The following is an 11780-nucleotide window of genomic DNA, read 5'->3' as shown; positions in this document are numbered from 1 at the left end:
ACCCCTGACCCCACTCCTGTCTCTTCCCTGATGTCTATTTACAACTCTGGCTGCCAGCCAGCATGATCCCTGACCCTACCCCTTGCAACCTTGACTTTCCCTCCCTCCTTCCTTCCCTCATTGAAATCTGTATCTTGGCCCTCCCCCTGCACCTATTGACTTAGTGCCCCAATCCCAACTCCAGACCCCTGACCTTGCTTCTATGACATCTGCTCTGACCATTCTGCAAATCCTCCTCTCAGGCCAGATGTCTCCAGTGTTCTTTCTTACGTTCTCTTCTTCCCATTGGTCCTACAGGAACATGGCCAAGAGTGAGAGTCTGATGGGGGAGGTGGCCACAGACTGGATGGACACAGAGTGCCCAGAAGCCAAGCGACTGAAGGTGCTGTCCCTTTCCCTGCCCCTTGCCCCTGGGTCTGGGATGGGGATCCCAATCATTAGTGGGAGAGCACAGGGGCGTCTCTACTCTCCCTCACTCCCTCCCCAGCTCCAGAGAATAGCCGTAGTTTTGTGACCCCATTTTCTCCTTGGTGTGGCTCTGTGCTCTTGGAGGAAGAAGAGATTGGTCATGGGGCCCACAAGGTTCTCTAGGTAGAAGGAGGCATGCCTCCATCCTGCCCCTCCTCAACCAGGTTCCTGCTCCCAGGCCATCGTGGGGTCATCTCAAAAAAGCAAGTCCGTTTCTGTCTGTTGGTTCTAACCTTGTCCGGCATCCCCAACGTGAATGTGTATCCACCTGGTCCTGAGCTTTATTTCATCTTCTGGAGCCTTCTCGTGGGCTTTATATTAGCTCAGACTGTGTCCTTGTCCATTTTCTATTCAGTCCAGAGCTGGATAATGTATTAAAAAAAAAAAAAAAAGAGGTTTATTTGGCTCACAGTTTTGGAAGCTAAAAAAGTCAAAGATTTGGGCCACTCTGTGGGTTTGGTCTCTCATGAGAATCTCATGGTAGATGGCATTATGGTATCAGGAGTTCATGCAGGAAAGATCATGTGGTGAGACAGGAAGCCAGAGAGAAATTCAAGGGCAAAACTGACTCTTTTTATAACTCAGTTCCCATTCAAAGGAACTGACTGGGTCCCTTGAGAAACTACATTAATCCCTTTCAAGGGCAGAGCTCCCAGTAATGCAGTTATCTCCTCTGAGACTCCTCCTTTTAAAGGTTCTGTCACCACTAAATATCACTGCATTGAGGACCAAGCTTCCAGCACATGAGCCTTTGGATAACTTAAACCATATCCAGACCATAGCAGCCCGCCATAACATTATGTCATAGACTGGTGGCTTCAATAACAGAAATTTACTTTCTCACAGTTTTGGAGGCTATCAGGGTTGGTTCCTGGTGAGGAATCTCTTTCTGGTTTGTGGACAGTCACCACCCATTTACTCCTTCCCCAGATAATTCTTGAAGGGTTAATGCTGATCCTCCTATGTTTTTTTGTTTTTTTAACCTAGGGTTTGTAGTTTCCAAAGTATAAGTTTTGTGCTTCTCTTTTTCAATTTAATTCTAAATATTTAGTTCTCATTGCTATTGTCAGTGGGTTGCTCTCTTAATTTCGTTTTCATTGTGTTTGTGTTGGGGTGCTGGCAGGTATGTAATACCCACTTTGGCTTTCCAGCCTCTCCCTTCTTCCATCCTGGATTGAAATTCCATTTCTTCCTCTCATTAGCTCCCTGAGCTCCAGGGCATCCTTATTTCCTTGTCTGTAAGAGAAGAGGATATTAATGGTTTTCCAGTGTGCATACATCTCCATCACTAAATGTGGGAATGCCCAGCCCCATTCCTGGTAGTGTCTCTCCTCACCTCCAAAGGGTGAGGTCTGAGAACCCGGTCCCTGTTCCTCCAGGTAGAAGAGCCTGGTATGGGGGCTGAGGAGCCTGTGGATTGTCGCCAGTGGACCCAACACCACCTGGTTGCTGCTGACATCCGTGTGGCACCAGCCATGGCACTGACACCACCACAGGGAGATGCAGATGCTGATGGCATGGATGTCAACGTGCGTGGCCCAGGTCAGCCACCTCCCAGAGGAGGCCTTTCACCTGTCCTACATTGGAGAGGTTACATCTTGGTCTGTGATCTGGGGAATGTCTGGGCTTCTGTGTGTGTGTGTGTGTGTGTGTGTGTGAATTGAGATTCTTGGTTTGTACATAATAAAAGCCCAACTCAGAGTAACTTAAGTAAATCAAGACATTTATTGCCATGTAACTAGAAGTAGTGGGCCCATTGGATCCTGGACTCAGTATTCCACTCTCCATGCCTTAGCTCCTGCTTTACAAAACCTTTCTTTGCTAGTTCTCCAACAAAAGTCTCAGAATGCCTTCTGATTGGGTGGACTGTGGTCACATGTTCATCTTTGAGCCAATAGGTGTGGCCAGGGGGCTGGAATATGCAGATTGGCTGGTCCATTTGCCTGTTGTTGAGCCAGGGAAGGAGATTGGCCTCTACTAGGGTTTGAGACTGGAGAATGGGGTGCAAATGATTTCTTAAGGGAAACTGCAAAAGCTCATGTAGGGTGTAGCAGATCTTGTTGTCCAGATCCTCTTGGATCAATCTTTGCCACATTTCAGAGTATTCCTTTTCCAGCTTTATTTTGTTTTTACTCCAAATGGCCTATACCTGTTGCTCTCTTGAAGTCCCCCATGCTACGGGGGCTGGGAATTTTTTGTCCTTGGGGGTGGCTCTTAATTGGTGGATGCAGGAGTATGGAAGGCTCCTTTATCTTGAACTAGATTACAACTCTGGGGTACAGCTAACTTTAGAGTCCTCCTGTGGGATCAGACTGGAAACCCTTCTGGAATTTGCCTGATCTTGTGCTTGCTGGACCTCCTCTGTCCCTTGTCCTATATCCCCGACTCCCTAGGAGCCCTTCTGTGATCAATCATGTGCCCATGAGTCCTCATCCTGGGGGTAGGTGTGCAGATGGCAGGATTTGCCACTTTCTTGTCCTCCAATGTGTCCTGTTTGCTCCTAATACAGTGCCATTGGCATTATCTCCTGGAAAAACCTGTGTCTTTGTGACATACTCTGGTCCCCACAGATGGTTTCACCCCGCTCATGCTGGCCTCCTTCTGTGGGGGGGCCCTGGAGCCAATGCCAACTGAGGAGGATGAGGCCGACGACACATCAGCCAGCATCATCTCAGACCTGATCTGCCAAGGGGCCCAGCTTGGGGCTAGGACTGACCGCACAGGCGAGACCGCTCTGCACCTGGCTGCCCGCTATGCCCGGGCAGACGCGGCCAAGCGGCTGTTGGATGCTGGGGCAGACACTAATGCGCAGGACCACTCGGGTCGCACCCCTTTGCACACAGCAGTCACTGCCGACGCCCAGGGTGTCTTCCAGGTGAGACAGGTCCACCTTTTTGGACATTAGAGATGGGGTTGGCATCAGCTGAAATGGGTTTGAGCTTGGTTCGTTCTTTCAGAGCTTGTTTTTTTTTTTTTTAATTTGGAAAATGGAAGCTGGGTGCTATGGCTCATGCCTGTTATTTCAGCTACTCAGGAGGCCGAGGCAGGAGGATCACAAGTTTGAGGCAACTTCATCAGACCCTATCTCAAAAAAAAAAAAAAAAAAAATGGGAATAAGGCTGTAGCTCAGTGGTAACATGCTTGCCCTGCATGAGAGAGGCCCTGGGTTCCAACCCCAGCATCACAGAAAAATGATAAAGTGGGAATCTACCTGAATACAGTGTCTGGCAAGGGCAGATTGTGTCTGAATTAAGATTTTTTTTTTCCACTTCAGGGTGTTACAGATGTGTTATCTATACAGCTGCTCTATTGGTCACTGTCAGTACTGTATTCAATTAATCACATGAGATATTCAGCACTTCTTTTTCCTCTTTGCAGTGCTGGGGATCCAACCTAGGGCCTTGCCCACTCCAGGAAATCACTCTTCACTGAGCTACATCCCAGCCCAACGCAATTACTAAATAGGTTTTGTCAATGAGATGTGGTGTCACATGCCTGTAATCCCAGTGACTCTAGAGGCCGAGGCAGGAAGATCACAAGTTCAAGGCCAGCTTTGACAACTTAGTGAGACCCCCCCTCTCAAAATAAAAAGGGCTGGAGAAGTAGCTCAGTGGTAGAGCACCCCTGGGTTCAATCCCCAGTACCTGGGGAAAAGTAAATAAAATGAAATAGGCTTTTTTGTTAGATGATGTTGCCCATTTGGAGGCTACTGTGAAAGTGTTCTGAGTACTTTCAGAGGTGGGCTAAGCGTAGCCCTGATGTTTGATAGTATAGGTGTATTACATTTGTTTTCAGTTTAGTATCTTTTCAATATTTGATGGGTTTATTAGGATACAACTGCACTATAAATCAAGGGGCATCTGCAGCTTGGTTCCAGAGGAATGGGGATTGGGGACCACAGTGGGGTGTGCAGGCTTAGGGGTGCTCCTGAGCCCTCCATTCCTGCTATGGCTTCCCTGCGGCATCTTCTCTTTTCCAGATTCTCATCCGGAACCGCTCCACAGACCTGGATGCCCGCATGGCGGACGGCTCCACCGCACTGATCCTGGCGGCCCGCCTGGCCGTGGAGGGCATGGTGGAAGAACTCATCGCCAGCCACGCCGATGTCAATGCTGTGGATGAGCTAGGTGGGCTGGCAGGCTGGCTGAGGAAGCCATGGGTGCGGCTGGGCGGATGTCCCCTGGGCCCTGACTATTGATGTGAATTTGCAGCCATGTCACTAAAGCTCATGCACACATAACCTGGCTCTCACAAGGACTTAACACACTTTTGCAAGATCCTTAAGGCATCTCAGGGGTTTAAAAAAGGGTGTGACTCTTCCAGCTGCTTTGTTGGAAACTCACTTTACTTCTACCTGCTGGACAGTTGTAACAAAGTTGTACATTGAACAAATTTTTAATGATGGTGGCTCCCCAGAGCCCATTTGCTGGCTCAGACCAATCTGTGCTGATTCAGCCATCTGTCTGCAGGGCCAGAGGGCTTCACACAGCTGGAGACACGTTCAGACACTCCCACACTTCCTTTATTTATTTATTTATTTTTTTAAAGAGAGAGTGAGAGAGGGTGGGACAGAGAGAGAGAGAGAGAGAGAGAGAGAATTTTAACATTTATTTATTTTTTCTTAGTTCTGGGCGGACACAATATCTTCGTTGGTATGTGGTGCTGCTGAGGATCGAACCTGGGCCGCACGCATGCTAGGCGAGCGCGCTACCGCTTGAGCCACATCCCCAGCCCCCCCCACACTTCCTTTAGAGTAGATGTTCTCGACCTCAGCATCATGCAGTTTGGGGTGGGATAGTTATTGGTTGTGGGGGGACTGCCCTGTGCACTGCAGGGTGTTGAGTAGCATCCCTGGACTTGACCCCTTAGATGCCAATTGCTATTAGCATTTTGATGTGTGACAACCAAATGTTCCTAGGGAGAAAATTATGCTTGGTGGGGAACCACAACTCTAGAGTAGTACCGGGCAATAGCACTTTCTGAGGTGGTAGAAAGAAATGTTCTCTGTGTGCACTGTCCAGTATGGCAGCCACTGGCCATGTGTGGTGACTAATGATTACTTGAAATGTAGCGAGAACAAGTGAAGAATTAAATGTCCTTTTAATTCATTTAATTAAAAAAAATTAAAATATTTTAGTTTTAGTTATAAATGGACACAATACTTTCACTTATTTATCTTTATATGGTGCTGAGGATTGAACCCAGGGCCTCACACATGCTGGGCGAGTGTTCTACCACTGAGCCCCAGCCCCAACCCAGTTTTTAAAATACTTTTTGGTTTTATATATAATATATATTTATATTATAATTTTTTGTTTTATTTGCTTTAAAATACACACACACACATACATTCAGGTGTCCAGTTTTTGAGTAATAATTCATGTACTGTATAATTTACCCTTTAAAAATATAAACTTTGGTCTGGGGACCTATCTCAGTGGTAGAGGGCCTGCCTAACATGTGGGAGGCCTAGGGCTCCATCCCTAGCAACTGCAAAAAAAAAAAAGTGTGATATACTCAAAGATTTTATTTTTATTTATCTTTTTTTTTTTTTTACTCTACTGGGGATTGTAAAAATCATTGTATTTTTGCATAACCACAGAGTTGTGCAATTATTGCCACAATGAATATTTGGAATATTTTCATCACCTGAAAAAGAAACTCTTACCCCTTAAGCAACATTTGCCAATCCCTCATGTCTCTAGGCAGCCCTAGGCAGCCATTGTGTACTTTCTGTCTCTGGATTCACCTGTTCTAGACATTTCATATCAATGGAATCATATGCCATGTGGCCCTTCGTGTCTGGCTTCTTACTTTATGTTTTCAAGGTTCATCCACCTAATAGCATGTATCAATGCTTCACTTTCCTTTCTTTATTTAATATTTTTTAGTTGTCAATGGATCTTTTTTATTTTTTTTATTTATTTATATGTGGTGCTGAGGATCGAACTCAGGGCCTCACACATGCCAGGCAAGTGCTCTACCATGGAGCCACAACTCCAGCCCCTTTTTTTCTTTTTAATTAATTTTGTGGTACTGAGAATTCAGCCTAAGACCTCATTAGTGCCTGGCAAGCACTCTGCCCCTGAGCCACATCCCTAGCCCTTTTTTTTTTTTTTAATATCTTTTTAGTTGTAGTTGGACACAATAGCTTTATTTTATTTATTTATTTTTATGTGGTGCCGAGGATTGAACCCAGGGCCTCCCACATGCTAGGCGAGTGCTATGCCACTGAGCCACAACTCCAGCCTCTCCAGCCCTTGTTTTTAATAGCTGAATAATATTCCATATTATGGTTGGACCACTTACCCATTTATCCATTGATGGGCATTTGGGTTTTGTACCTTTTGGGCATTATGAATCATGCTTCTGTGAACATTCAAGTACAAGTTTTTTTTGTGTAGAGTATGTCTTCCTTTCTCCTGGGTACATAGGTAGGAGTGGAAGTTTTAGGTCATATGGGAACAGATTGCTTTTTCACAGCAGTTGCCTCCTTGTGCAGTTCTACCAGTGTTGCATGAGGATCCTCGTGTCTCCACATCTGTGACAATGCTTGTTTTTTTTTTTTTTAAACCCCTCTTTCTTCTTTTTCTCTTTTGAAACACAGTCTTGCTGTGTTGCTCAGGCTGACCTCAAACTCCTAGGCTCCAGCAATCCTCCTGCCTCAGCCTCCTGAGTAACTGGGACTCCAGGCATGTGCCACTTGCCCAGCTTTTTCTGTCTTTCTGATTATAGCCTCCTAGGGAGTATAATGGATAGCCCTCTGGTGGCTGATGATGTTGAGCACCTTTTCATGTGCTCATTCGCCATTTGTATATCTCCTTTGGAGAAATGTTTATGGAGATCCTTTGCCTGCCCCTCCCCTTTTTTTAGTGAGATCCTTTTTTTTTTTTTTTCCCAGTGCTGGGGATTGAACATCAAGCATGTTAGATAAGCTCTCAACCACTGAGCTATACTCTGAGCTCCAGGGTTTGTCTTTTTCTTGGTTCTAGGGATTATATGGTGCCCAGGGGCACTCTACTACTGAGCCACACCCCCAGCCCTTTTTTATTTTTTCATTCTGAAACAAGGTCTCACTAAACACTGAGGCTAACTTGGAACTTTGATCCTCCTGACTCAGCCTCCCAAAGCCCATGTCTGTAATCTCAAGTGGTGGGAATTATAGACATGGGCCACCATGCCTGGCTTCTTTTTATTTATTTATGTTTTTGATACTGATGTTTTGAGCCCAGGGGCACTTTACCCCTCCATGAACTACTTCCCTAGTCCTTTTTATTTTATTGATTTTATATTTTGAGACTGAATCTTGCAAAGTTGCTGAGGCTGGCATGAATTTGCAATCTTCCTGCATCATCCTCCCAAGTTGTTGGGATTATGGGCATGTGCCACCTTGCCTGGCTGCTATTATAATTATTATTATGGTACCTGAGGATTGAACCCAGGTGTGCTTTACCACTGAGCGACATCCTTAGCCCTTGTAATTTCTATTTTGAGACAGGGTCTTGCTCAGTTGCTTAGGGTCTTGCTGAGTTGCTGAGGCTGGCATAGAACTTATGATTGTCCTGACTAAGCGTCTCCGGTTGCTGGGATTATAGACATGCACCACTATGCCCAGCTTCTTTAATTTTCTTTTTTTTTAAATTTATTTATTTATTTTTAGTTTTCGGCAGACACAACATCCCCGTTGGTATGTGGTGCTGAGGATCGAACCCAGGCCGCACGCATGCCAGGCGAGCGCGCTACTGCTTGAGCCACATCCCCAGCCCTTTAATTTTCTTGATGTTGTTCTTGATGGTGTCCTTGGAAGTACAACAGTAGATAAATTGTATACCATAAATAAAATATACAATTTATCGATTGTTGTTCATTGTTGCTTTTGTGTTTGGTGTCATGTCTCAGAATCCTTTGCTTAAGGCTGTGAAGATTTACTCCCATGTTTTCTTCTAGAGGTTTTATAGTGCGAGCTCTTACATTTAGACCTCTGGTTCATTTTGATTTAGCTTTGCATAGATAGGATCCAGTTGTTTGAGCACCAATAGTTGAAAAGACAGTTCTCATTAAATGGTCTCAGCACCTACTTTATTGGATTTTCATTAGTTTAAATGTGAAAGTCCACATGTGACGAGTCGTGTCTGCATTGGACAGCACAGCCCTAGGTTCAACCGAGTTAGGTCCACACAGCAGCTCTTATACATGAAGAGCCATTGGGTGTGTGCACACAGTGTACCCCTTGGGGTCAGAGGAGTCATGAAGCTCTCCATACACTGGAACCCAAATACAGGCACTTGCAGCAGCCTCTCACCCTCCTACCCCCTGCCGGGCCATATTCCAGACACTTCCTGCCTATGTATGATTCAGGACCTGGGACATGAGTCTTACCTTGACCCTGATTTCTTTTCCCCTTCCAGGGAAATCAGCCTTACACTGGGCTGCAGCTGTGAACAACGTGGAGGCCACCTTGGCTCTTCTAAAAAATGGAGCCAACAAGGACATGCAGGACAGTAAGGTGAGCCCAGGCCCTCAGCCCACCGGAGTGGGGGCAGCATCAGCATAGCCCCCCACAGGTGGCAGAGAGCAGGGTGGGATAAAGCTGGTGGGGGCATTCATCCTGCCTGAAGCCAGTTTTCAGGGGTAGGATTTGGTGCCAAGAGGCTTCAACAGTGGATCAGAGAAGTGTGTCACAGTTGCTCTGTGACCTTGGGCAAGTTGCCTAACCTGGGTAAAGTAGGGCAGTAACAATACCCATTCATCACTTCTCTTGAGGATTCAGTGGGCTAGTGTGTTTGCAAAGTGCTTAGTGGAACCTCAGTGAAAAGTAACTATTAGGATCTTTGCTTAAAAATCCTTCTAAGGGGGTTTTATATGATCTCATTTTATAAATGGGAAAGATGGGTTTGGAGGGGTGGTGGATTCTATGCTTATTTAAAATTTCCATATTTTATTTATTATTTTTTTCCTTTAACCTTTAAAAAATTATATTAAAATATAATTTATTTTGATTACTGAGATTTTTGGTGCTCCTTTAAGTTCTGTGCCTCAGGTGACTGTCTCACCTGAGTTACCTGCTGGGTGAATGGGGTTCAAAGGAAACAACTTGCCCAGGTTCCCTCTGCATAGCTGGGATTCCAGTCCAGGGGGGACAAGCTCCAGTGCACAAACTCTTGGTTCTCAGGCTTCCCCAGAGCCTGGAGACCTTGCTGGTGTTGACCAGAGTGACCTTGACCTTGACATCTCTGGGTTCTGCCCCTCCCCCATCCCAGGAGGAGACCCCGCTGTTCCTGGCTGCCCGGGAGGGCAGCTTCGAGGCTGCCAAGCTGCTGCTGGACCACTTTGCGAACCGGGAGATCACAGACCACCTGGACAGGCTGCCGCGGGATGTGGCCCAGGAGCGACTGCACCAGGACATCGTGCGGTTGCTGGACCAGCCCAGTGGGCCGCGCAGCCCCCCTGGTCCCCATGGCTTAGGGCCCCTGCTCTGCCCGCCTGGGGCCTTCCTCCCAGGCCTCAAGGCAGCACAATCTGGAGCCAAGAAGAGCAGGAGGCCCCCCGGGAAGGCAGGGCTGGGGCCGCAAGGGGCCCGGGGCAGGGGCAAGAAGCTGACCCTGGCCTGCCCGGGTCCCCTGGCCGAGAGCTCCGTCACGCTGTCGCCGGTGGACTCGTTGGACTCCCCACGGCCCTTTGGTGGGCCTCCTGCTTCCCCTGGAGGCTTCCCCCTTGAGGGTCCCTATGCAGCTGCCACAGCCACCGCAGTGTCCTTGGCACAGCTCGGTGGCACAGGCCGGGCAGGTCCCCTAGGGCGCCAGCCTCCTGGAGGCTGCGTGCTCAGCCTGGGTCTGCTGAACCCTGTGGCTGTCCCCCTCGACTGGGCCCGGCTGCCTCCACCGGCCCCCCCTGGGCCCTCATTCCTGCTGCCCCTTGCACCGGGACCCCAAATGCTCAACCCTGGGACCCCCGTCTCTCCCCAGGAGCGACCCCCGCCCTACCTGGCAGCCCCAGGACACGGCGAGGAATACCCAGCAGCAGGGGCCCACAGTAGCCCCCCAAAGGCTCGCTTTCTGCGTGTCCCCAGTGAACACCCCTACCTGACCCCATCCCCAGAGTCCCCTGAGCACTGGGCCAGCCCTTCTCCCCCCTCCCTCTCGGACTGGTCCGATTCCACACCCAGCCCTGCCACTGCCTCGGGGACCACTGCCACGGCTGCTGGGACACTGCCTGCCCAGCCACACCCCTTGACTGTCCCCAGCTCCCTTGCTCAGGCTCAGACCCAGCTGGGGCCCCAGCCAGAAGTCACCCCTAAGAGGCAGGTGTTGGCCTGAAGCACGCCCAGTTCCTGGATCTGGGGGAGCTGGGGGGCATCCCCTCCTGACTCCTCCCCACTTTAGTTTTATTCATTCTCTCCTTGCTCTCCACCAGCCTCCCGCAGTCCTGCCTCGCCCTGGTCATCAGCCCAGGGCCTCAGTTTTCCTTTATTTATAATGGGTGGGGACTGACCTCCTACCCGCTCAGTCTTGTAACAAGTCTGGGACCTCCTCTTACCCCCTCTCTGCCCCCCAGTTTTCTCTTCCCTCCTCATTTTCTCACACTCTGACATGAGTGAATTATAATTTTTTCCTTTTTTTTTTTTTTTTTACATTTTGTATAGAAACAAATTCATTTAAACAAACTTATTATTATTATTATTTTTTACAAAGTATATATATGGAGACACTCCCTCCCCCCTGCGAATCCCCCAGTGCCCCTGTGGGGCTGAGTCTGTGGGCCCATTCGGCCAAGCTGGATTCTGTGTACCGAGTACACAGGCATGACTGGGATCCCGTGTACTGAGTACACGACCCTGGTAGGTACCAAGTAGGCACCCTTGGGCGCACCCTCTGGGGCCAGGGGTCAGGGGAGACTTGGGAGCCTCCTCCCCACCCCTCTTCCCTCACTTCACTGCATTCCAGATGAGACTTGTCCTGTAGCCTTGCTGGGGAAGGGCCCTTCTGGCCTGAGCCCCCCTCCAGGCTCCCACCCTCCCAGAGTTTGGGCCATATCCCTTTGGGAACGGGGGTGGGGGGGGCAGCTGGTGGAAAATCGGGGCCAGGGGAGATGTGTGCATTCTATCCTGTCTTCCCATAAATATGGGACTGCAAGCAGGAGAGAGGAGCTGCCTGAGTGGCACCTTCTCCTGAGACTCCCCTGGCCCAGGCTCATGGCCGAATAAGAAGTATTTTTAGGCTATTTTTGTAATATGGCTTTTGTAGCTGAATTCAAGCCCTGCATTGTACAGCCCCACTTCCCTCACCGCCTAATAAAGGAATAGTTAACACTCA

At 48.5% G+C, this 11780-nt stretch overlaps 1 protein-coding gene across 1 annotated transcript in view; it reads left to right on the top strand.

Moving 5' to 3' along the window:
• Notch3 (notch receptor 3) overlaps nt 1-11780 on the top strand; it is a 35890-nt gene extending 24110 nt beyond the window's left edge. Inside the window, exons 28-33 of the mRNA XM_021731430.3 lie at nt 298-382; nt 1848-2010; nt 3039-3343; nt 4448-4595; nt 8877-8974; nt 9729-11780. Of these exons, the coding sequence (XP_021587105.3) occupies nt 298-382; nt 1848-2010; nt 3039-3343; nt 4448-4595; nt 8877-8974; nt 9729-10784 (1855 nt within the window). The 3' untranslated portion in view covers nt 10785-11780. The remainder of the gene's footprint in view (nt 1-297; nt 383-1847; nt 2011-3038; nt 3344-4447; nt 4596-8876; nt 8975-9728) is intronic.

Source organism: Ictidomys tridecemlineatus, chromosome 2, assembly GCF_052094955.1.
Source record: "Ictidomys tridecemlineatus isolate mIctTri1 chromosome 2, mIctTri1.hap1, whole genome shotgun sequence".
NCBI lineage: Eukaryota > Metazoa > Chordata > Mammalia > Rodentia > Sciuridae > Ictidomys > Ictidomys tridecemlineatus.
This window is presented reverse-complemented; position numbering and strand designations above follow the sequence as displayed.